General features: G+C 41.3%; 1 protein-coding gene and 1 long non-coding RNA gene across 2 annotated transcripts in view; both read left to right on the forward strand.

The window, feature by feature from the left end:
• Positions 1 to 2,784: 2,784 nt before the first annotated feature.
• Positions 2,785 to 4,049, forward strand: LOC106580805 (uncharacterized). Its single transcript, XR_001322967.2, has 3 exons — positions 2,785 to 3,014; positions 3,138 to 3,299; positions 3,496 to 4,049. It is a non-coding gene; the product is annotated as an uncharacterized lncRNA (long non-coding RNA).
• Positions 4,050 to 4,818: 769 nt separating this feature from the next.
• Positions 4,819 to 27,557, forward strand: part of LOC106580806 (limbic system-associated membrane protein) — a 1,288,197-nt gene continuing 1,265,458 nt past the window's right edge. The window contains exon 1 of the mRNA XM_014162260.2: positions 4,819 to 5,045. Coding sequence (XP_014017735.1) covers positions 4,982 to 5,045 — 64 coding nt within the window. The 5' untranslated portion in view covers positions 4,819 to 4,981. The remainder of the gene's footprint in view (positions 5,046 to 27,557) is intronic.

A 27,557-nucleotide genomic window follows, 5' to 3' on the forward strand; every position in this document is an offset into this window, starting at 1 on the left:
ACTCTGCTGACATAATCTAATGTTTTGCTTTCATTGTAAAGCCTTTTTGAAATCGGACAGTGTGGTTAGATAAAGGAGAGTCTTATCTTTAAAATGCTGTGAAATAGTGATATGTTTGAAAAATTGAAGTTTTTGTATTTTTGAGGAATTTGTAATTCGCGCCACGCCTATCATTGGATATTGGAGCAGGTGTTCCGCTAGCGGAACGTCTAGATGTAAGAGGTTAACCAGTGTAGGCATGGAGGGTCTTCAAGATGCAATTAAACACCAATTGTCCGAGTTGGAGACCGAGATGGTGAGATCTTTGTCAGATCATCTGAGGGCAAATGTTGGAGTGGAGAATATTAACGACCTTGAATATGTTCAGCTGGAGGACATGAAATACCATTTGACGCCAATACAGTGCCGGGAATTGCTTCAGTCCTTCAACCAAAGAGGTGAGATCTTGATCGATAAATGTATCATATTTATGTCATTGTTATGAAAAAAGGTGCTATCTTGATCCTAAAATGGTTATTTGGCTGTCCCCATAAGAGAACCCTTTGAAGATCTTTTTTTGATTCCAGCTACATGTATAACCCTTTTGGTTCCAGGTAGAACTCTTCTGGGTTCCATGTAGAACCCTTTTCACAGAGGGTTCTACCTGGAACCCAAAAGGGTTCTCCTACGGGGACAGCCAAAGAACCCTTTCGGAACCCTTTTTCCTAAGAGTATATATACACACACGCACAAGGTTAAAAAGGTTCTGTAAATAGTTAGTTTGTTTGCCCTCAAAATAAATGGTTAATGCTACGAGGGAGCGAGGTATATGCAATAAAAGGGACTTAAATTACAAAAATACATAAAACTACTAAAATATGCAAATGTATCTGTAAATTGTTTGCTTGTCCTCTTATGCTGGTATGGAGTGCAGCGCGTAGCCTAACACAGTTTTTTTTTAAAGAAAATTAAGAATGGATATGATCTGTAACAATGGATAGGACACGTGTCCACCTCCAAGCATCAGTGTCCTCCAGGAACAGTGGCCTTTCCTTTTCACCAAGTTATGGCTCTGCGACCACTTCAATACTTGTGATTGACAGTCACCTGACTCAAGCTCTCCTGAACAAGGGTAAGAGAATTGTAAACTTTTTTAAAAGCCAAAAGACCAAGTTGAGGAGAGAGATCCAGTGCCTGCTAAATGAAACCGACAGTTACATCAAAGGCAATGACGATCTAACAGCCACTGCTGCCATTCTTTTGTTGATGACCCAGAGGACGACGAATCTCTGTTCCTCATGGCAGATGTAATGAATAGTGTTTTTATGTTTATATGATTAATGGTGTTTATACTGTACTATTACACATGATTTGTATATATGTACAGTTGAAGTCAGAAGTTTACATACACCTTAGCCAAATACATTTATACTCAGTTTTTCACAATTCCTGACATTTAATCCTAGTTACAATTTGCTGTTTTAGGTCGGTTAGGATCACCACTTTATTTTAAGAATGTGTAATGTCAGATTAATAGTAGAGAGAATGATTTATTTCAGCTTTTATTTCATTCATCACATTCTCAGTGGAAGTTTACATACACACAATTAGTATATGGTAGCATTGCCTTTAAATTGTTTAACTTGGGTCAAACGTTTCAGGTAGCCTTCCACAAGCTTCCCACAATAAGTTGGGTGAATTTTGGCCCATTCCTCCTGACAGAGCTGATGTAACTGAGTCAGGTTTGTAGGCCTCCTTGCTGGCATACGCTTTTTCAGTTCTGCCAACACATTTTCTATAGGATTGAGGTCAGGGCTTTGTGATGACCACTCCAATACCTTGACTTTGTTGTCCTTAAGCCATTTTGCAACAACTTTGGAAGTATGCTTGGGGTCATTGTCCATTTGGAAGACCCATTTGCGACCAAGCTTTAACTTCCTGACTGATGTCTTGAGATGTTGCTTCAATATATCCACATCATTTTCCCACCTCATGATGCCATCTATTTTGTGCACCAGTCCCTGCTGCAGCAAAGCACCCCCACAACATAATGCTGCCACCCCCGTGCTTCACAGTTGGGATGGTGTTCTTCGGCTTGCAAGCCTCCCCTTTTTCCTCCAAACATAATGATTGTCATTATGGCCAAACAGTTCTATTTTTGTTTCATCAGGCCAGAGGACATTTCTAGAAAAAGTACGATCTTTGTCCCCATGTGCAGTTGCAAACCGTAGTCTGGCTTTTTTATGGGGGTTTTGGAGCAGTGGCTTCTTCCTTGCTGAGCGGCCTTTCAGGTTATGTCAATATAGGGCTCGTTTTACCGTGGATATAAATCCTTTTGTACCCATTTCCTCCAGCATCTTCACAAGGTCCTTTGCTGTTGTTCTGGGATTGATCTGCACTTTTCGCACCAAAGTACGTTCATCCCTAGGAGACAGAACACGTCTCCTTCCTGAGCGGTATGACGGCTGTGTGGTCCCATGGTGTTTATACTTGCGTACTATTGTTTGTACAGATGAACATGGTACCTTCAGGCGTTTGGAAATTGCTCCCAAGGATGAACCAGACTTGTGGAGGTCTAAATTCTTTTCTTCTGAGGTCTTGGCTGATTTCTTTTGATTTTCCCATGATGTCAAGCAAAGACGAACTGGGTTTGAAGGTAATACGTCCACAGGTACACCTCCAATTGACTCAAATAATGTCAATTAGCCTATCAGAAGCTTCTAAAGCCATGACATCATTTTCTGGAATTTTCCAAGCTGTTTAACTTCTGACCCACTGGAGTTGTAAATTATAAATGAAATAATTTGTCTGTAAACAATTGTTGGAAAAATTATTTGTGTCGTGTACTTTTGTGTATTTCAGGAAATATTCTATTGGGTTCCTCAAAATGGATGGTGTCGATCGAGAGGAGAGTGGTCTGTGTTTTGGACAGTAAGTCCAACTTTGCTGCTGCCCTCTCTGTGCTCTTCAGCACTTTCTATGTTTTTAACATAGAATAACAGGAGTTGGCCTCTGCAACCTTGGAGCTGATAGAGGTAATTGATTCATTGATCCAACACTTACATTTAGCATTTGTTAGTTACATTGCAATGATATTTCTTATTGTAATTTTTTCAATGCTTCAACTGATTTAATATATTCTATGTTGGGTTGTGCAGGTTCCTGGTTTGAATAAACCCTTAAGGAACCAAATGCACAGCGAAAGCAGGAGTGAGCCGCAAGACCGGAAAGGTCGTTCAGAGGAAGTCATTGCCAATTGACCAAGATGTTACACGCTTTCTCGCAGACCTGAAGGAGTTTGATAGGAAAAACTCCAACATGTAGGTACACAAACACACACACCTGATGAACACAAACTTTATTTGTCAATTGTCATCTGCCTTTTTAACCAGTGAGTAATAGTAGTAGTAGTAGTATTGATAGTAGTAGTAGTAGTATTGATAGTAGTAGCGATAGCAATAGTAGTAGTAATGATAGTAATAGCAATCTCTCTTTCTATTTACATGTTTGTCTTAGTTGATGTATCAGAGCTAAGGAGGATCAGAGTTTCAAAAATGGGGGTGATAACCTGCACGCCACCGAGATTTATTCGAGACTTGTTTGCATCTCTCATTCTCTCAGAAATCCTGCCATGTGGGTTGGGTCAGCAAATGATCTGTTTGCTCCATCCCGGAGCCTGTGTTGTCTTGAGGTAGCATGCTTCTCTGGCTCCAGTCTAGCCCTGCTCTCTCCTCTCTATCCACTTTTCTCTCAGCCCCTTTCTCTCTCGATCTCTCTCTCTCTCTCGTTTCTCTCTCAACGACAGCCAGGCAAGCAGTTCTTGTTATTGTTTTTTGTAAAAATGTCTCCCTGTTCAACTGTTGTTTCCCTATTTTTCATTGATCTGTTTAGAGATTTTTTAAATCTTACATAATCCTGTATTTTTAAGAATGACCTATTCTGATGTTTTGGTTTGTGTATGGTGAAGTACATTACTGACCATTATTTGTCAATGTTCTTATCATTGTATCTCTTTCTCTCTCTCTCCCCTACTATCTGGAGTTGTAATGTTGCTCTTTTCAAATGTTGTTCTTTGTGGTTAAAGTGCATTTCAAGTGAAATTCTTGTTATGAATTTGAATAAATATATATATTTGTACACGTATTGTTTTTCTTACAATATTACATTTCAGGGAGCTGTCTTCTAAAGACAACCTGCAATGCTGCACCACATTTGCCAGTTTAATACTGTAATTTTACAGGGAAAAGTTTTAGTGTAGCTACAGTGGTGTTAAGAGTGAAAATAAATCATGGAAGCATGTACATGGATATAGACAGTGAGACACATTCATTAGAATATGTCAGATGTGAAAATAACAGTGGCGGCTGGTGGGAGGAGCTATAGGAGGACGGGCTCGTTGTAATGGAATTAATGGAACAGAGTCAAACATGTGGTTTCCATATGTTTGATACCATTCCATTGATTACATTCTAACCATTACAATGAGCCTCCCACCAGCCTCTGGAAATCATTCATACAATTCAACAGGTCATGTCAGATGTTATGCAATGTTTCAGAATGTTATTCTAGATGACAGGCACGCTTGACTGTCGATCCATAAAGCGTTGCTGAAATAACCAATTAAATTGCACAATAAACACAGTTGGAACATAGGCTGACTGGTGACTCCACAGTGAAGCATGAGTCCGTATCCAATAATCAGAAGATGATGTCCAACTTATGTTTTTCTAGGTACTTGCTTAACCACTAGGTGGCAGTGACGATCAGGAGAGAAGTGCTGAAGCGCACAACTAGTAGTGATTGCAAATAGTCTGCATTTAGTGCTTGAGCTCTTGAGTTGTAATAGTGCTCTGCAGCATTAGGACATAGCCTTGGCGCTATACGCCCTCTGAGCATCATTTCTACCAAAAGACGATACTGCCTTCTCAAGAAATTATTGCAAGAGACCTGCACTAGAAGTACATTGACATTCAGGAGAGGTTTTGGAGCTGACGAGGACAACATGAATTGCTTCTGGATACACACAATTTGGATCCCGGGGTTCTTTTTCTTCTTTGGATTTCAAGGTATGGGTTGCATTCAAGTTCTTTTTTAATATAATTGTGTTGCTTTAGATTACCAATCACAATTTCTTTTCAGTTTTGAGTCAGAGGAATTCATTTTGGATACCTACGCCTGCTGAGACTCTGTTTTTGCAGCTTTGTTCAGCTACCTCGTGTCTTCTAAGTCTTATTTATCCCTCGTATTTATGACGTTCATCCTGGCCTATTTATTGCTCTCTTGACACAAATAGTGAACTTACGCATACGTGGAGAAGTAGGCTACACTTACACACACGCAGAGGGGGAGATATTGGAAAGTACTTGATGACACCAATACGATTCAAACTGAGTGGGGCGTGGTGGCAGAGGAGACTTTAATTGATACAGTAACCTCAATAATTATACATAAAAGTGTGTCTAATATTAATTTATAAAAGCCTTATTTGACAAGATGAGTTGACTGAGAATACATTTAGGCTATAGCAACGACACTGGGAGTTGCAGGGCAAAGGACATTAGAGGGGTTAAATGAACCAGGCCCATCCCTGCCTAGCTTCAGACAGCTTCTTGTGACCGTATGTGCAGTACAACATCTACACACAACACCAATAGGCCTTCATTGAACAGGTTGCTGGTGTTGTACTAAGGTATTGTCCACTAGTATGTAATCCCTCTTTCCACAGGTCCTCATGCTTGGGTACATCTCTGATGGCCTCATGGCAGCATCCCACTACTAACAGGATTCAAACCCGCTACCTTGTGGTTCTGTCTTTTGGGTGTTCCTGATGATGACCAGTTATCCAAAGACCCCTGTGTGCAGACTAGTTCTAATTTGGTGAATGATTTCCATTGTGACATGACTATTGAAGTAATTTGGTTAATTGTCTGATTCTAAAAGGAGTTGTGTGTGCAGTTATGGTGAGCTGTGAAATCCAGCACAGTAGTCAATAAACAACTCAATGGGGCTTAATTAGGAAATGGCATTGAATGAAACCACAACCTCCGGGTCAACAACACTAGGGGCTTCCAGCTGTAACTTATTAAATGTCTAATATATTATCTATGAAATGCAATGCATGATTCAGCCTTATCATGACAGTAGAATGTATGTTATAGGCAACTGCCAGGGGATGTCGTATGAGGTCTTCCTAATATACAATAGTGGATTGTTCCCTTACATACTGTATGTTGAAAAAGAAACATGACTTTGCATTTGAAAAAAGAGGAAGAAAACAGCAGTTTGGCCTTGTGCCATGCATTTTCTTTCTTTGTTTTTTGGTTCGTCCTTTTCTTTTCTGGGAAGTATTAGGAACCTTGAGGTACAGAGTTGTTTAATGGTGTTGATGCTGTTAATCTTTTCTAAGGAAAAATGACTTTGTCAATTATCCAGAGATGGCATAGCAGAAATTCAGTAGGATAGCTGTGGTAATCAATTCACACTAGGCACCTGGGAGGAACACGATAGTGAAATATGCTTATTCAAAGGAAAATAGTGCCTTCCCCTCGGAAACAAGAGAACGCTCCTTAAATAAAGTCAGCGGATGCTAGATTTTGTAATCTGTTGAAATAAATGTCCTTCAGAATGTCAGGGGCACAGGGAATAAGCACATATTCAGAAATGAATTGGAAAGATCGAGTTAAACAGTCTAAATAATGAATGCTATCGGAGGATTTGTGTTGATGCTCTCTCTCGCCCCGGCCTTTCACTGGAGTCCCCATTGATCTCTCTTTGGGGACTAGTGATTTTCCTCCCCACTTTAGAGTCCACAGACTCCCCCTATTGGAACAGATACGAATGAGTTGACTCCAGTGTTTTGTTGGATCTTCCTGTATTCCAACCATGTCTCTGTGGTTGGTTGTAGGCAAGATGTGGTCGGGGTTCCTCTGAGGTGAGCTGGGCTGGGCTGGGGAAGGGTGTAAATACTTTGCTGTGGTCACAGGGAGGGAGGGAGAGTGAGGGGAAGCAGAGACAGGGCGTGAGTTGGATCTGGAATAAAAGACAATAGAGATAATCAGAGCAATACACCTTTATACCCCCACGCCACCTCGCTTTCAGCCTCTTTAATGTCCACAACACTCCACTTCTCAGAGCCCCATCCCAGGAAAATTGCAATTAGCTCTGTGTTCCCTGTACAAGGCTTCTGGTGCCTGTGATCCTCTGGTACTTTGGGGTGAAACACGGATCGCTAACCGTAAACGTGGTGTCTGTTGGTAAGGTTTTGGTTTCCAGAGTGCAGAGTGCTTGGTGGGCACAGGAGAAGTTTCTGTGCGCTTTGGAGAGGTTTGGAAATCAAAACTGCTGCATACTGGGGCTATATGCCCCCAGACCTTTGGCATAAAGAGCAGTGTTGACTGCATTTAGTTCTATTACTATCACATTTTATCGATAGCACGTGGAATTTAGCTAACATTTACTTCACAAAGTGAAAACATATAACACATAACTCACTGTGAATTCACAAGCAAGTTTGTAGCCAGGGTCTGAGTTTCAGTGATGTCCGGAGCGGCTGATATTTTTGCAGTTTTAAATGCACATTTCCTGCAATTCTACATGTTTTGCCATGAGTTTGCCAATTTGATATCTGAGTTAGAGTGACTAACAAAATCAATTGGGGCCCCCTTGGAGGTCAGAGACTCTGGGCACATGCCCGGTTCGTAATTCGGCCATGATTACTACAAGTTTAGATAGCTGGCTAGACTAATATACCAATCTAAAAATATTTTACTGACATACTCTAATTATACTATTCTAACTATCAACAGTAAGATGAGACCCTGACTGAAATTAGAGGTCCGGACTTTGGTGTTCTATCTAGCTAGAAAGAACAATGGCAAACAAACTGTCTATTCATGGTGGCAATCTAATACAATTCTGTTGAGCAGCACACCTAAGCATGTCGAAATTTCATCAGAAGGTTGAAACACATGAAAGCAACTGAACTGTTGAAACCCTAGACAAATTCTAAGAGGTTACATCAATTTCAAGCTCTCGCAAATGTTTTCTATATACTCCACCGAGGCCATCTTCGCGTCTCTTTGTTGTTGATTCAAGTGATGCGTTTCTAATCAACAACCCACATGCAAAATTCCCTACATTAGTGTAAACTCTTTTTTCATTTGATTTTAGTATCATCATAATCAATAATAATATTTCAATAGCTGTATCTCTCTAACTGTATCTCTCTATGGAAGAATCAATCAATCACATGTATTTATAAAGCCCTTTTTACATCAGCAGTTGTCACAAAGTGCTTATACAGAAACCCAGCCTAAACCCCCAAAGAGCAAGCAATGCAGATGTACAACACTCTTCCAGTGAGAATTATAATAACGGTCATGCAAGTTGGAATCCACATATTTTGTTTTATCTGTTTGTTCTCTCAGGGCAAACTGACATATTCATCATGGCTGAAATAGGAGAATGGAGAATCTGTACGAATGCGTGGAGGGAAGCTAAAATATACCTCTATATGCAAAAATCTAATCAATTTATCTCCATAAACAATGTTGGAATTCAGCAGATAGATACTCTAATAGAAAAATGAAATGAGGAGACTCTTATTAGTATTATTCCTCTGCCTTCCAGTCCCTGACATTACATTCTGGCTTTGAATCTCATCTTGAAGTCCAACTTCAGAGGTTTTACTTCCTTTCATAGTGATGCAAATCCAGGATCATCTTCTTGCTGGGTATAGAAGTAGTGTACCACTGTTGTAATGAAGCAAGCAATACTCCTTCTCTGCATGTCTTGAACAAACCCGTCTGATCCGGATTTCTGACCTCTATAACCGGCCTACTCAAACAATCCTCTGCATTTTTCATCAACCTGATGCTAAGTGCAGTTGTTTCCCAGCTCTTTGCTGTCTGGCTGGATGAGGATGTCGTTGGTGTGTCTTACATGCACACAGGCACTTAAGTTTTATCAGGAGAAAGGACATATTTAGGGACATATGTTTCTGTTTGGTACCTGGGCTAATACAGTGCATTCGGAATGTATTCAGACCCTTTGACTTTTTCCAGATTTTGTTACGTTACAGCTAGTGATGCACTGATATGGCATTTTTGGCCGATACAGATCAAATATATTTTCCTTGCCAAAAAACCTGATATCGAAAACCGATATTTAAAAATGTTGCAGCCTTTTAAGCATTCTAGTACAGTTAAATAGTTAACACACACTCATGGACGCAGCGGTCTAAGGCACTGCATCTCAGTGCAAGAGGCGTCACTATGGTCCCTGGTTCGAATCCAGGCTGTATCACATCCGGCCGGGAATAGGGCGGGACACAATTGGCCCAGCGTTGTCCAGGTTTGGCCGGTGTAGGCCGTCATTGTAAATAAGAATTTGTTCTTAACTGACTTGCCTTGTTAAATAAAGGTTACACACACACCACACTGACCAAAAAGTTATTTTGTTGGCATTTACATATGTGTCACGCCCTGACCTGAGAGAGACGTTTTTCTCTGTTTGGTTAGGTCAGGGTGTGATATGGGGTGGGCATTCTATGTCATATATTTCTTTGTGTTTGGCCGAGTATGGTTCCTAATCAGAGGCAGCTGTCTATCGTTGTCTCTGATTGGGAATCATACTTAGGCAGCCCTTTTTCCCACCTTCAGTTGTGGGATCTTGTTTTTGTACAGCTCAGTGTAAGCCTGCAGAACGTGACGTTCGTTTTCCTTTGTATGTTGTTTTGTTTAGTGTTCTGAGTTATAATAAAATTTATCATGAGCACTTACCACGCTGCACCTTGGTCTCCTCTCTACGACGAACGTTACAGTGTGTCCCCATTACCAGTAAAACATAATCAAAACCTATTTCGTTCACTTACTTGCTGTGCTGTTTCGTTGTTCATTTGTTTCATTCTCAACCAGGATTTCTCATACTATGAAACGACGTTTGGGTCTTTGTGTGTCAAATAACACTATTTGAAGTGTCAAATAAGCTTGTTCACCAATCAGGACTTGAATATGACTGCATGTCACATAATAATTTAACACGTTCATAACATTTTTACATAGTGATTACACATTGATTACACTATCACTTGTATTTCATATGTCACAACGATTCATTGATACGTATGCTATGATGCTGGTAAAGTTGTCTCGCACACCTAAAGTACTGGTCATAAAAAAAAAAGCTAGCTAGCTCATGGATGCAAACAATGTTCTTCCCCAAAAACATAGCAAAACGACAATCTGTTTCAGTAGCTATAGTTAGCTAGCTAACTATATAGCCAAGTGTCATCATCTAAAATAACCCTAATTTATAAGACAGTTCTTAGTTGATTAATGGTGGTCGAACCCATCTATGTGAAGCTAGACACAATAAGGATTAGCCACAATAGTGGACTTTGCGGTTAGCCTTCAAAATAAAGGTATGTCAATGACAGTAATGCAAATGTATACAAAGAGTAGAATTATGCCATAATTGAATAGATCATGCTAAACGTGGTTGGAATGTTGTTATATAATATCAACAAAAGACAATAATTTGTTAATTTGACAAAAATCTGTTGAAATCAAACTGGATTTATTATACTTTAGAATTGCATTGGAGGTATACTTATTTCACTGTACAGCCTTACCTACAGTATGGATTGTGGATCAATGACATGGGGTATCAGTCTACTCAGTGACACCCAGAGAACATTAGCGTCGTAGCTCTTATTACGGGACTCTGAAACAACTATGTGTATTGAACACTATTCCGGAGGAAAAACAATACTGCGTGGATGTTTTGTAGTCTGATAACTCTGAGGACGTTGGGAAAAAATATCTTGGGTATTGAGTAGACTGATACCCTATTTCATTGATCCCCAATCCTTAGGTAAAGCTGTACAGTGCAATATGAATGTCAATACACACAATAGGCTGACTGGGGAGGTGATTTCACACAGTCACAGTCCCGCGATATGAGCTACAACGCTAATATTTGCGTAAACTCTTCATAGTTGTGCTCCGTGGGTGTTTTCGAGTAGACTGATACCACATTTCATTGCTTCACATTCCAACCTTGTTTAACATGATCTAGTCTAAATATGGCATGATTCCACCAATTGTAGTAACCGTCTGCATCACTTTCAAAGCGGTACTTTTATTTTGAAGGCAAACCGCAAATTCCACTATTGTGCCTAATCCTTATTGTGGCTAGCTCCACAACACATACCCCAGTCCAGTTGAGCCTCACTAGCCAGATGAAGCTAGCTGGCTGCTTATAATGTTAGCTTTGGGCAACAGGGTTAAGTAGCTGGCTAGCTATTTATTTTCATGAACTGAAGTTCAATTTCAATAGGTTAACAACAAGTGTCTACCAGTTTCTACTAGTCATTGTTTTCAGGCTGGTTGTATTGGTCCTAGCTAGGTACCAAGCTAAAGCTCGCGACCCCAGAAGTTGAGGTCGAACAAATAATGCTTTATTACCAACGCGGTATTGTAAACACATCATTCGTGGCCGGTGTTTGCTTGTTTGCAGACTTTTTGGTACAGCTTTGAACGTGATACTGATAGTAGTGGTGGCGCTTGGCTTGCACGTGCAAATTCAGAAAACACATTCTATAATAGAATTGTGTTTGACCTGTCAAATGAAAAGCTTATTTCACTCGTGAAATAGTGTTATTTGACGTGTGTCTTTTTTGACACGCCAAGACCCAAACGGCATTCCATAGTATGTCGTGAAGCTGGTGCCAAATTTTACGTGGCGTCATTACGTCATGTACCTACGTTATATAGGTATGCATGACAGCTTTGACATCAGTTTTGCACATCGGCGTTAAACTAGACATCGGGCGATACCGATGTTGGCATTTTTATCTAATATCGGCCGATCCTGATACGTTCACTGATATATCGTGCATCCCTAGTTACAGCCTTATTCTAAAATTGATTAATTTATTTCGCCCCCTCATGAATCTACACACAATACCCCATAATGACAAAGAAAACTGGTTTTCAGAAATTTTAGCACATTTATTTCAAATAAAAAACAAATACTTTATTTACATAAGTATTCAGACCCTTTGCTATGAGACTCGAAATTGAGCTCAGGTGCATACTGTTTCCATTGCTTATCCTTGAGATGTTTCTACAACTTGATTGGAGTCCACCTGTGATAACTTTGGAAAGGCACTTGCCTGTCCCACAGTTAACAAGACAGGTCAGATCAAAAACCAAGCCATGAGGTCGAAGGAATTGTCCATAGATCTTCGAGACAGGATTGTGTCGAGGCACAGATCTGGAGAAGGGTACTAAAACATTTCTCCAGCATTAATGGTCCCCAAGAACACAGTGGCCTCCATCATTCTTAAATGGAAGACGTTTGGAAGCACCAAGACTCTTCCTAGAACTGGCCACCCGGCCAAAATGAGCAATCGGGGGAGAAGGGCCTTGGTCAAGAATGCGATGGTCACTCTGACAGAGTTCCAGAGTTCCTCTGTGGAGATGGGAAAACCTTCCAGAAGGACAAACATCTCTGCAGCACTCCACCAATCAGGCCTTTATGGTAGAGTGGCCAGATGGAAGCCACTCCTCAGTTAAAAGCACATGACAGCCCGCTTGGAGTTTGACAAAAGACATCTAAAGGACTCTGACCATGAGAAACCAGATTATCTGGTCTGATGAAACCAAGATTGAACTCTTTGGCCTGAATGCCAAGCGTCACGTCTGAAGGAAACCTGGCACCATCTCTACGGTGAAGCATGGTAGTGGCAGCATCATGCTGTGGGGATGTTTTTCAGCGACAGGGACTTCGAGACTAGTCAGGATCGAGGGAAAGATGAATGGAGAAAATACAGAGAGATTTTTGATGAAAACCTGCTCCAGAGCGATCAGGACCTCAGACTGGGGCGAAGGTTCACCTTCAAACAGGACAATGACTCTAAGCACACAGCCAAGACAACGCAGGAGTGGCTTCGGGACAAGTCTCTGAATATCCTTGAGTGGCCCAGCAAGAGCCTGGACTTGAACCCGATCGAACATCTCTGGAGAGACCTGAAAATAGCTATGCAGTGACACTCCCCATCCAACCAGACAGAGCTTGAGAGGATCTGCAGAGAAGAATGGTAGCAATTCCCCAAATACAGGTGTGCCAAGCTGTAGCGTCATACCCAAGAAGACTCGAGGCTGTAATCGCTGCCAAAGGTGCTTCAACAAAATACTGAGTAAAGGGTCTGAATACTTATGTGAATGTGATATTTCATTTTTTATTTGTAATACATTTACAAACATTTCTCAACCTGTTTTTGCTTTGTCATTATGTGGTTTTGTGTGTAGATTGATGAGGATAAAAATAAAAAAAATTAGAATAAGGCTGTAACGTAACAAAATGTGGAAAAAGTCAAGGACCTGAATACATTCCAAAGGCACTGTACGTAACTATCTCTCAGCCTTTGTTTTCCCAGTCCTCTCTACACCTGGCAAACGTAATAGTGTGCTTCAGTGACTCCAGAATAGGCTGGGAAACATCTTTCATCTGTCAGGTTCCAGCTCACTACCAGAGTGTAGTCTTTACAACGTTAAGATATCAAAACACTCTTTCAACGGATGACTTAAAACACTGCTTGTTTTTTGGACCACATAAACATTATAAAAAGACAAAATGGACTGACAAACACTTCCTTGGCTCCATTTCTTGAGTTTCAAGCCTTCTGGTTTCATCTTTGCTTTACTGGCAGATGCACATCTCCAGCATTCCCTGAAGACAGTGATCTTTTTTTTCCAGCGACAAGGGGTGATCATTCAAACTGTATTGATTCTGGCACTCTAAAGCGATTTTATCCACATGTGGCTAGGAAATGTCAGCTAATAATTGTTATTAATCTCTCTAGATTATAAATGATACAAAATGTCTCAAGAAATGTTAGGATGTGGTGAACCTTGAAGGAAAGCAATTTGTCTCATGTTCCCTTTAATATTCACTCCCATCCTTCTCCTCTGGAATCCAGACCCTTACCTGTTTTCCCAAAACCCCGTAATTAAGATTGACTTTATAATTGTGAATGGATCCGTTTCAGACCGTGGTTTCCCTCGTTATACACTATAAGAAACAACCACTGACAGACAGTGCTGTCTTAGTGAGGGTTCTGTTTCACAATATTTAGACTCTGAGCTTAAAAGAGTTGTGAACCTGAGGGTTTTAGTTCTGTTTCCAGTCTTTCCACCATCCAGACAGCATGTTGGTTGACATGTGCAACAGGGAGGGTTTTCTATTTTCTTGTTTATCGGGGTGCGAAACCTATCCTCCAGAGATTTCAGTTTTAATTAGAGGAAATAACACTTTGTAATTTTCATTAGTACATTTTCCACTTTGAGTTCAGTTGTAGAAAAAATAGTTGTAAGCTCTGTTTTCCTCAAACTTAATCTTGTTACCAGTCGGATAATGAATCACCAAATCCCAATGCACTAATGGAATTAGATGACTATTGCATAGAGAAACGTGGAACACACACTGACTGCCATTGTAAAGGTACCTGGGCTGTGGGAAGCTGGTCCACACATTGGAATGCGAGTGAGACATTCAAAATTGATCTCTCAGAAAGAAGTCACGTGACGTCTAAACGTCAGTACCTGTATACAAGTCTGAGTTAAGAAGATATTTATGTCTGCCTTTATTTTTGAGTGTGCCAACTTAGTTACCGGGAATTAGTCCTTTTTGGGAAGTTTTTCTTGGGTAAGCTCTATAACTGGATGATTGTCATTGTTGTTGATCACCCCTGCTACGATTGCCCAAATATCTCTAGGTACTAAACAGCTGTCACGTCCTGACCATAGGAAGTTGTTATTTTCTATGGTAGAGTAGGTCAGGGCGTGACAGGGCGGTGTTTGTCCGTTTTTGTAGTTCTATGTTTAGTTTCTAGTTTTGTATTTCTAGGTTGGGTTTTGTTTGGCATGACCTCCAATTAGAGGCAGCCGGTTGTTGTTTCTAATTGGAGGCCATATTTATGTTGATGTTTGTCCCACTTGTGTTTTGTGGGTGATTATCTTTTGAGTAGTGTGTTTTCCTCTCTGCGTAACGGTTTGTTGTTTTTGTGTTTTCAAGTATTTAAGTGAATTGCATTCAGTTTCACGTTTAATAAATATGTGGAACGAAACCGACGCTGCATTTTGGTCCGATCATTCGAACAGCCGTGACAGAATCACCCACCAACAAAGGACCAAGCAGCGTGGAATGGAGCAGTGGGAAAAGGGACTTGGGAGGAGATATTAGATGGGAAAGGACCCTGGAGGCAGGCTGGGGAGTATCGCCATCCGAAGGAGGAGTTCGAGGCAGCAAGAGCGGAGCGGCGATACTATGAGGCGCTAAATCCACCAAGAGGCAAGGACGAGAGGCAGCAACCACATTTTTCTTGGGGGGGGGGCACACGGGCAGATTGGCTAAGGCAATTTTAAGACCTGAGCCAACTCCCTGTGCTTACCGTGGGGAGCGAGTGACCGAGCAAGCACCGTGTTATGCGGTGATGCGCACTGTGTCGCCAGTGCGCACTCACAGCCCAGTGCGCTTGGTGCAAGCTCCTCACCGTTGCCGTGCTAGAGTTGGCCGTCAGCCAGGTAGAAGTGCGCCGGTTCAGCGTATCTGGTCTCCAGTGCGTCTCTTCGGTCCAGGTTATCCTGCGCCTGCTCTACGCACGGTACCCCCGTTTCACCAGCACAGCCCAGTTCGTCCTGTGCCAGCGCTCCGCCCTTGCTGGGCTCAAATCACCATCCAGCCAGCATGGGGTGTGCCAGCTCTAAGCTCCAGACCTCCGGTGCGCCTCCGGAGCCCAGTACGTCCTGTTCCTGCTCCCCGCACTCGCTCTGAGGAGCGTGTTACTAGTCTGGCGCCTCCTATGCCAGTCCCACGCATCAGGCCTCCAGTGCGCCTTCCCAGTCCGTGGTGTCCTGTTCCTGCTCCCCGCACTCGCCCTGAGGTGTATGTTACTAGTCTGGTGCCTCCTATGCCAGTCCCACGCATCAGGCCTCCAGTGCGCCTGCCCAGTCCGGGGTGTCCTGTTCCTGCTCCCCGCACTAGCCCTGAGGTGCATGTTACTAGTCTGGCGCCTCCTATGCCAGTCCCACACATCAGGCCACCAGCGACGCTCCTCAGCCCGGAGCCCGGAGCCTTCAACGGCGGTCTGCAGCCCAGAACCTTTAATGGTGGTCTGCAGCCTAGAGTCTTCAGTGGCGGCCTTTAGCCCAGAGTCTTCAGCGGCGGTTGGCGGTCCGAAGCATCCGGCGATGATCCATGGTCTGGTTCCTCCGGACATACAGAAGCGGGGGGATCAGCAGGCGGTGGGGGTACTACGCCCGGAACCAGAGCCGCCGCCATAGACATTAGTCACCCACCCTACCCTCCCTTTGTGTTGTGTTTTTTTGTGGGGGGGGTTGTTTAGGGGGTTTTGTTGTTGGTTTTGTAGGTGTGGTCAGAGTCCGCACCTTTGGGAGGGGTTCTGTCACCTCCTGACCATAGTAAGTTGTTATTTTCTATGGTAGAGTAGGTCAGGGCGTGACAGGGGGGTGTTTGTCTGGTTTTGTATTTCTGTTTAGTTTCTAGTTTTGTATTTCTAGGTTGGGTTTTGTTTGGCATGACCTCCAATTAGAGGCAGCCGGTTGTCGTTGTCTCTAATTGGAGGCCATATTTAAGTTGATGTTTGTCCCACTTGTGTTTTGTGGGTGATTATCTTTTGAGTAGTGTGTTTTCCACTCTGCGTCACGGTTTGTTGTTTTTGTGTTTTCAAGTATTTAAGTGTATTGCATTCAATTTCACGTTTAATAAATATGTGGAACGAAACCGACGCTGCATTTTGGTCCGATCATTCGAACAGCCGTGACAACAGCACATGTAATGGCATTTCATTCTGATCATAACTCTTTTTTTGTCCAGGTGATGATTGATACGGTATCAATTAATGTAATGACGTTATTTGTCATAGTAATTAGTCTTCCCGTAAACCCTTTGTGAGGTTGCCAAAGATTTATCTTCAGTGAATTAGCAATGGTAAGGAGTGAAGAGAATAGCTGGTTTAGATGTACGTGAGTGTGTGTGTGTGTGTGTGTGTTTTCCAGTGCTACATCAACACACATTTGGGTAATCATTAGCTACTCCTGCAGCAACAGGAATATCTAGAATGTGTGACTTTTAGAAAGCTTCAGTCTTCCAAACAGGGAGGTTTATCAAAGTAGCACTATATGAGGTAACCTGACAACAGAGCAGTACATCTGAGAAGGATCAAGAACCTGTGAGCTTTATTACTTTATTAGTGTATAACAACTGCATAACAACTGCGCTGTTGTTAGAGCGCTGAAGGACAGACATTTTTCTTCTTGCAAGAATTATGGGGTGTTCATCTTTCTTTCTATCTATGCTGACACGGTGGTCCTGTTAAGAATTATGCCGCCAGTGTGTGGTGTGTGTCATTTGCATTTGGCAGTCTGTTCTTACTTTTTTCATTATGACAGCCACTAATAACACATTTGACGTTTATTATATTTCCCAGGCATGACTGCTTCAGGCCTGCTCCTGCTCATTCCAGCAGGGAGCGGGGAGTGGGAGCAGAGAGCTGGCAGCAGCAACACGGGAGGAATCCTTGATTGAATTTATTAGACCTTTTTTTGTAATACATACATAAGGGTGGCAGCTAGCCTAGAGGTTAGAGAGTTGGACTAGTAACTGAAAAGTTGCAAGATTGAATCCCCGAGCTGACAAGGTAAAAAAAAATCTGTCGTTCTGCCCCTGAACAAGGCAGTTAACCCACTGTTCCTAGGCTGTCATTGAAAATAATTTGTTCTTAACTGACTTACCTAGTTAAATAAAGGTAAAATAAAGAAAGGGCGCTCCAGCTGGTGACGCCTCAACATTCAATTTAAGAAAATCATCAAGGATAACACAAAGCTTAAAAGCTTATTTTCATTGTGGTCCTTTTGAAGAGGGAAGAGGGAAGGGGGAATGCAACAAGGTTAGGCGGCAATAGTAGTGGGGACAGACAAAATTGTTTATTTGATTCGCAGACACCCCTTACATTTCCAGAAATCATTTATTTTTTGTCACCATGAGCCAGTATGATTTTAATCTTAAATAATTGACTGACTTGTTTATGTGGAACTCTCAATAGCAGCCTCCCTATGTGACACTAACAAACCCTGGGCTATAAAATGTTAATCAGCATGAGAATCAGGGACTAATGCGACTCCATGGTCTTTAATCAGAACTTTGTCACTTAACAGCCAAATTACCATGTTTTCTCGGAAGCATTCATTTGACTGTAAAGATTTGAAATGGTACATTATCAGATTATGAATATGGCTGCCAGCAACAATGACAGTCACCAGTTGATCTGCTTTAACATGAGAATTTTGTATCATATTACATTTAATCATGATGATCCATGATTCAAACATACTGCAGTATTGGATCCTGTTGTCAGGAGCTTTTGTTACCTAGTCTAACCTATGGTACCCCCTTTTTGTGGCATCATAGCCCAAAACATGTTTATCTACTGCTCTGTGTTTTGTGTGGTCACACAGGTCTGACTGATATACAGTGTTCTATTGGGTTGGATGACTTTCATCTCGATTCCAGTGCTGTTTGGTTTAAATCATATCCAATGTTATTGGTCGCATACATCGGTTTAGCAGATGTTATCGCGGGTGTAGCGAAATGCTTGTGTTCCTTATGTGTTCCTAGCTCCAACAGTGCAGTAATATCTAACAAAACACAACAATACACACACTTCTAAAAGTAAAAGAATGGAATGAAGAAATATAGAAATATTAGGATGAGCAATGTCCGAGTTCGGAGTATAAATATACAGTACCAGTTAAAAGTTTGGAAACACCTACTCATTCAAAGGTTATTCTTTATTTTTACTATTTTCTACATTGTAGAATAATAGTGAAGACATCAAAACTATGAAATTACACATATGGAATCATGTAGTAACCAAAAAAGTGTTAAACAAATCAAAATATATTTTAGATTTTAGATTCCTCAAAGTAGCCCCCTTCGCCTTGATGACAGCCTTGCACACTCTTGGCATTCTCTGTGCACACTCCTGGCATCCAGCTGTGCCATGGAATCTCTTCCCAAGTATTTTGCAATCTATATGGCTCTCTGACATTTTGCGGTTGCATGAGGTCTAGAGTTAGAAATGTAACACTTTAGAGTACTTAAGCATCGAATACATAACAAATTGGGGGATTTTCACAGCTACAGTAGCCGGGCTATGAAGAGTCTATTGTCCTGCTCATGGAAACATTGAGCAGGTCAATCATGGAAACATTGTTTGCATGATGGGCTACACCTGCTACAGTACTACATTACTACTGTACACCTGTGAAAACCTGATATCAAAATGCTTCCAGCTGTCCATCACTACTGTAAATAAAAACACAGCATCTTGTTTAAATCTTGTTTACATTCTTTATTGTAACCACAATGTCACAAATAATTTGTATCTACTTTTCCAATTACTTTTAGAGTTTGTGATTTACAAATGTGTGCTGAGAGAGTATATAATATTAATAATAATAAGCGCTTTGTAAATAAGGATGCATTATGAAAGGAAAATTACATGTCAATTCATAAACCATGTGCCATCGAACATCTCTTCCCAACTATTTTGCAATCTATATTGCTCTCCGCCAATAATTACATTTAGAGGATTGGAGGATTCTAAATTAATATCACGGGGCATTATTCACTAGGGCAAATCTGGAAAATGACATGCGCAAGAGACGGTGGTAATATTTTTCCTTTTAGTGACTATAATACATGGTGTCCAGGTCAGGATAAACAAAACATTTCTTTATTAATAAAGACTATCAGAAAGAATGTTGGTAGCATGAATGAGTGAGTCACTCAGCTTTATGTAGGTGCCAAGGCTATATGACTGTGCCATCAACTTGATTATTTAGCAGACATCACTTGCTTATATTCAGTCAATACATACATCTGAAGAATATCATGGAATATCATTGAACATTTTTGTTTGTCTTAGAATAAAAACCTTAATGTAACAACAGTTTTAGTAAGTAATACTGACGAGTGGAAACAAAAAAAGTATGTGTCTTTTCCGGATGTGCGCGTGCAGGACAGAGGAATAGCAATTCTTACACTATTGTTCTAAATTCCATCACCTTCTTCATCCTCATCATTCAGTTTATTGAAATTCAATTTTGCATCCACTGTCACCATTACCGTAAAAAATGCATGACAGTAAATTTGGACAGTGTTTTATTAAGCCTGTCTGGATGCTTACTTAGGAGGCCATTTCAAATCAAATCAAAGTTTATTTGTCACGTGCGCCGAATACAACCTTACAGTGAAATGCTTACTTACAGGCTCTAACCAACAGTGCAAAAAAGGTATTATGTGAACAATAGGTAAGTAAAGAAATAAAAACAACAGTAAAAAGACAGTGAAAAATAACAGTAGCGAGGCTATAACAGTAGCGAGGCTATATACAGGCACCAGTTAGTTGGGCTGATTGAGGTAGTATGTACATGTAGATATGGTTACAATGCAGATAGCCCGGTTAGCCAATGTGCGGGGGCACTGGTTGGTTGGGCCAATTGAGGTAGTATGTACAAATGTAACATCCTGTAAACACAACAGCGTTCACAGAAAGAACCCCAAATGAATTTAGACAAATCGAAATAGAGCTCTTATATGACTATAGAGTATGTGAAACATTTAGTTGTATTAAACAGTACTACCCACAAATAGATAGGGCCAGGAGTTCAGTTTTATCCAAGACTTGATAGGACCAGGAGCTTACTGAATGTAGGGCCTGACTAGGAACATTTCCTGGTCCGGCCACTTAGTCAGGAAAAACTCCTGGCCCAAACTATAATATGAAGATGTTTAATTACTAGTTTAGAGCGGTAGTGTGGTGCACTTCTCACTCTATGGCAGTCCTACTAATTGGAATCCGAGCCGTTGTTGCCCAGGTATCTATAGTAACGCTTGCATCAACACCATTGATAATGACTATACTAATATTGTAGACAGCAAAGGTCTGTTTAGTCATTAGTCATGGTTAGTACTGGTATAACATAGCATGCTGAGGGATAAAAGGAGCTTTGTAGGAATCTGTATGTGTGGGTGTGAGATGACCAGATGTGCCCTGTGGATTCAGGCTTCGGTGTAGCTTGCTCTGTCGGTAAAATAGCATGATATCACAAGATATTTGTTTAATTGTCCGTGCCTCAACCTTTTAAACTTGACTAAGCTCTGTCAGCCCCTCTGTGGAATAAGTTTGCACTGCATGCTCGCTTCAGACTTTCCTATCATTAAATTATGAAAAGATGAGGCCTTAATTTGTTGTTTAGTCAGAGTAATTTAGCACAGCTAAATTGTCTTTTGTCTTGGATAGATTCAAAACATGAGCTGCATGTAATGGAAGATCATAAGAGTAGAATATTACAATATACATTACACTCTTTCATCCCACTGACTGTCTGTCTGACTGTCTGACTCTGTCTCATCATACTGTGGTGTGGTGTAGCACCTGAGTGTGTGAAGAAACACAACTGGCCATACTTGCTGGAAAGGATAATATGAGAAGAACATATCCAAGCCAGCACAGTATGGTTTGGGTCAGCCCTACAGTGTGAATAAGTCATAGCTTTTCTGCTGTGGAGGTGGAACTCAACCTTGGTTTGTCCTCAAGAGGCTAATAGAAGAAATGTTCTTAGATCATATTACCAGGCTAGAAAACAGCTTGTCCTCATTGCCAGTATGCTTCAGCTAGGTTTTCATGTTGGTGGCTGTGGCAGCGTATGGTCTCTTGAGAGAAGAGTCAATTAACCTGATAGCTGACAACTTAAGGTTTATAATAACAAAGACAGTGTGTCATGGACCACATTGAAAGGGTCTCAAATTGAAGTGACTCTATATTTTTCCATTTATCAAAGAGGTTGTTTATTTACTTGCTTGGTAATGAAATGTATTGACTTGAATTGGAATGAATTCATGTCCATTTAGAATTTCATTATTTCACTTGAAAAGTTTTCCACCTTATCACCTTTCAGTGCATAATTTAAAGGACTTATGTTCAGCTCTGCAAGAAGCATGAGCGTCACTTGACTTCACTAATGTTTCCGATCCAGTGTTTAACAGGGTCATTCCTATGTCCCGGTGATTGCTGGGTGTGGCTCTGATTAAAAGGGATAGGACTCTTTTATTGAGTTGTGTTTGAGGGTGCAACACGCCACTTACACCATACCCAAACCGGTCGCGTGTGCACCATCGTGTGCAAATTGATTTTGTCCCCCCACACCAAACGCAATCACAACACGCAGGTTGAAATATCAAAACAAACTCTGAGCCAATGATATTAATTTGGGGACAGGTCGCAAAGCATTAAACATTTATGGCAATTTAACTAGCTAGATTGCACGCGACGCGAGTGGTGTGGTCAGCATGTAAGTTAAGCAACTGATATACTTGATAGTTTGTTGATGTGTTTTGGGGTTACATTTATTTAAATTGTTGATTCCGTATTGGCAGAACAGATGCCCTTACCTAGGGCACCTTCGTTCTACGGCTGACATTTGAATAAATTATGAATATTACTCGGCTGGATATTTACCAAAGCAATTAAGGTGAGTACCTTGCTCCTGGGCACAACAGCAGGGTCCCTCCTGGGCATGTGATAGCAGCCTTCTGATCACACAACTCATTACCTCTATCAGCGCCCCACACCACCGCTGGCACGACACGCACACACACACACACACACACACACACACACACACACACACACACACACACACACACACACACACACAAGCAAATCAATAAAAATCTTCAGTAACGTTGCACATTTTCATCTCACCTCATACTCATACACCTTTGAGGGTGAGTGATTGTGTTAAGTTCTGAAGAAACAGCATCTTACTCAAAATAGAGATTCAGTGGGTGCCACACACCACTGGTTAGTTTTTTGCCGCTGTCAACTCTAGCCAACCACACAACCCACTATAATTGGGTCAATGACGTGACGTGCATATTTTGGTGTCCAAATGAAATATTTTCCAAAATCAACAACCAATTTTACACATTTTATGTCATGTAACTACGCCCTTTCTCTTTTATTGAGTCCTACGAGAGTTTGTGGTTAAATGTGAGGAAAAATAACGGTCATTTTCGGTGCCCTAAAGTTCAAAAAAGAAATATAGGGCGACTGTCCGAAGACAAATGCAATCTATTTAAATGTCAAATCATAACAAAACTGTCAAACGATTAATCTGGCATTTTGTTAAGGGTCTATTGCACTATATGTCTGTATGGTTAAGACAGTTTAGGTAGAAAGGTTTTAAATACTTTAAATACTTTTGTCCGGAAAAATAGCCTTCATGATTATAATTCGGTGTGCGACCGACTTAAAGTCACCATTTTGGATTAAATCACATGATGGTACTCATGTGACAGGATGTGGCATCATTAAGATGCCTGCGAGATACCCTTTGGTTAAGAATAAAAGTTAGCAAGTCTCTCGTAAACGTTTGATAAGTTTACATTTCCACTTCCTGTCAGGTTTTACCCCAAAAATCTGATCATTCGGTGCGACCGCTTATATTTTATTTCGATACTCAAGATACATACTTGATGTCAAAGTCAAATGTTCACATGGGTACACAAGCAGTTGCCTCTAAAACATAATACGTTTTATCCAAAATGATCATTCGGAGTCACCAGAAACGGTTGTACTGGATGATGTCAATATGTTTGTCTTTATATTAAGTTATCTATTCATCTATATATTTTTTTATTGCACACACAAACAAATCAGATTATCTACTTTTAAGTAAAAACACACATTTTGTAGGATAAGGGTGTTTTATGTCATTTTTTTAATTTTTATAGTATTGCACATCAAATAAGTTTAGGTAAATAACTACTATTTAACAATCTATTTATATTAATTGAGGGTGAATTTGCAGATGCCTTTATCAAGCAAATGCCTTCATCGTCAGGACACAGATTACAGCTGATTTAGTTATTTAGTGTTTCCTCAATTTCCTGGCTCCGACCTCTTTGCAAAATAACAATTTCAGAGATCCAGCGGTTTTTCACTCAGTTTTACACAAAACAGCGATTTTGCTGCCTGGGATACATTATGACTGACTTTAAAAGGTAAGTGTACATTTTGTAGATTTTCTTGAAATCCAATAATAATCTTGATAGTCTTGTTTTTTTTAATATGCCCAGCATTTTAACTGTATTTCATTTGCAGAAGCCTTTATCAAGCAAAGAGAAGACTACACGTTTAGAGCACGAATAAATGCTGACCCATTTGCAAGAGAGGTGATTCTTGCCAAACGAAGAGCAAGGTGTTGTTGTTTCATTAATTAATTACCAACCATATTTTTTTTAATTACTGGTGACAAAATCTTTGTTATTCTCCCACATGGAGGTGCTGTTATGGCTTTCTGTCCCTCAAATGAGAAGTTGCAGGTTAGATTTTGTCGCTAGCTAGGGAAATCTAGCTAAAAAGAGACGATTCTTACCAAACGACAAGCAAGATATTGTTTCTGTAATTCATTATCACACTCTATATTTACTAACTGGCATCAGAGTCTTTGTTCTTCTTCTACATGGAGGTGTTGTTGTGGCTTTCTGTCCCTCAAACGAGAAGTTCCAGGTTATATTTTGTTGCTAGCTAATGAAATCTAGTGAAAAAGAGGCAATTCTTCAAAGGGGAGGGAGAAACATAGATTTGATTAGTGTCCTTTGCTTGACCATATTGAACTAATTATTAATTTTGTGATGTCACTGACCCTAACAAATTACTAACCCTAATCCCCTAACGGTAACTCTAACATCCTAACCCTAAACTATAACCCTAATCCCCTAACGGTAACCCTAACCCCTGACCAGTAACACTAATAGTAACCCTGACCCCCTAACGGTAACCCTCAACCCCTAACCCTAAACTCCTAACCATAAATCTTAATGGTAACCCTAAACCTCTAACCCTAATCCCCTAGGGGTAACCCTAACCCCCTACCAGTAACAATAACGATAACCCTGACCCCCTAATGATAACCCCAACCCCCAGACTCGGTCAGGGAGAGGTTGTAAATGTCAGTGAAGACACTTGCCAGTTGGTCCACGCATGCTTTGAGTACACGCGGCTTTGTGAATGTTGACCTGTTTAAAGGTCTTGCTCACATCGGCTACCGAGAGCGTTATCACACAGTCTTCCAGAACAGCTGGTGCTCTCATTCATGATTCAGTGTTGCTTGCCTCGAAGTGAGCATAAAAGGCATTTAGCTCGTCTGGTAGGCTCGCGTCACTGGGCAGCTCATGTCTGGGTATCCCTTTGTAGTCTGTAATAGTTTTCAAGCCCTGCCACATCCGACGAGCGTCAGAGCCGGTGTAGTAGGATTCAATCTTAATCCTGTATTGACGCTTTGCTTGTTTGATGGTTCGTCTGAGGGCATAGCGGGATTTCTTATAAGCATCCGGATTAGTGTCCCGCTCCTTGAAAGCGGCAGCTCTAACCTTTAGCTCGATGCGGATAAAATGTAGCATCGTTTTGTTTGATAAAATACATTTTTATATTGAAATGTAGGAACTGGGTTCTACAGTTTGACCCCACTGCTGTCTCTGGCTCGGTGCTGGAGTGTGATAGTGAGAGGCGGAGCCTGGAGATATTGCAGAGATGGAAGAATGCTGTCCGGGTGCTGGTTTTTTGTGAGGTTCGAAAGAGAGGGAACTATTGTGGTGGTTAATTTCTGTATTATCAAATGAGGAGAGAGAAACTTATCACACAAGTTGTTATACTTAAACTGAATCTTTATTAGTGAGAACTCTGCAATAGCGATGGCTGGTTGACGAACCACCCTCAGATGATTCATTGAGAGCCCTGACACAAAGGATACGAAGATCATTATTATTATTTAAAAAATTATCTACTACCCCGTTTTCGCCCCAATTTTGTCATATCCAATTCATATTTACAGTCACTGCAACTCCCGTACGGACTCGGGAGAGGCGAAGGTCAAGAACCATGCGTCCTCTGAAACTCAACCCAACCAAGCCACACTGTTTCTTGACACAATGCCCACTTAACTCGGAAGCCAGCCGCACCAATGTGTCGGAGAAAACACCCTGCACCTGGCGACCGTGTCAGCGTGCTCTGTGCCCGGCCCGCCACAGGAGTCACTAGTGCGCAATGGGACGAGGACATCCATGCTGGCCAAACCCTCCCCTAAACAATTGTGCGCAGCCCAATGGGTCTCCCGGTCGCGGCCAGCTGTGAGAGCCTGGACTTGAACCCAGAATCTCTAGTGGCACAGCTAGCACTACGATGCAGTGCCTTAGACCACTGCGTTACCCAGGAGGCCCCACAAAGATCTTTTATAGCAAAGATACACCCCATTAGTCTGCATGTCGAACAGATGTGTGGAATGGGTCACAAGGTGAGACCTGATAAATGAGGAAGGAGTATCACCCAGCCTGTTCTTATTGTACAGAGTTTGGCCCCTAAAACAAGGCTCTGATCTCGTCCCTGGTACTTCATATTACAGAAACACCAACTCATTCTATGGCATAAATCAATTGTCAACTCCAGATAACCCTTTCTCAAGTAAAACCCATGTTCTTGACCAGTGATGGGAGTGAACCTCTAAGTCATCCACTATCCCAGGATAGGTGCAATATCAGAGATGACGTACAATGGTTCCAGACACTACCCCACATATTCTGTCTCAGACAATATCTCCCCTAAAGCCAAAGGAGGAAGTGACTGGGCACAACCATTGGTTCCACATTAATCACACCATCGCTTCACATGGTTTGTTATAGGTAAAGATACATATCCACATATGAAGACAATGTTCCACCCATGTCCTCTTCTCTTTCTGATATTCTGCATAGCAACAGGTACATGTGATAGACAAGCCTGACTTCTCCCCTCTCTGGGCCCCAGAGTGAGGCCTATATGAGGGAGGAAGTGCAACTGCCAACACCAGAGTCCGAAGGGATATAATCTAATAACAAGAGTTCAACAGTTTTAATCATATAAGCATATTAAGCAGATAAGACATCTTAATTATCTATGTTACAGAGCTAATTCTAATTCTCCCGCCACACTATCCAGGGAGGCTTTTGACTTGTGCTGACAGAGGGACCGGGAAACCATCTGTGGTGATGCATGGAGAGAGTGGATTTGGAGCCGATGAGCATGACCTCTGTCTTGTTGCTGTTGAGTTTGAGGAGGTTCATGCTCATCCAGCACTGGATGTCGTGAAGGCAGCTGATGAGGGAGGGTAGTGGTGGGTTTGGTGGAGAGGTAGAGCTGGGTGCCATCAGCATAGCAGTGAAAGTGAACTTTGTGAATGTTGCATAATTTCGCCCAGGGGTAGGAGGTATATGGATTCTTCTGTCAATAAGCATTCATGGTTGAGGAAGGTTTTAGCACATTAATGAGTGATTTACAGGAATGAGGTCCATGATTTGAATCATAAATGAAATGTATTCAGAAATCTATTACTTAAAACTATGCGGTTCCATACAAATCACTTATCAATCCGTAATAATTCAGCAGTTGTGAA

This window comes from Salmo salar, chromosome ssa20 (genome assembly GCF_905237065.1).
Source record: "Salmo salar chromosome ssa20, Ssal_v3.1, whole genome shotgun sequence".
Taxonomy (NCBI): domain Eukaryota; kingdom Metazoa; phylum Chordata; class Actinopteri; order Salmoniformes; family Salmonidae; genus Salmo; species Salmo salar.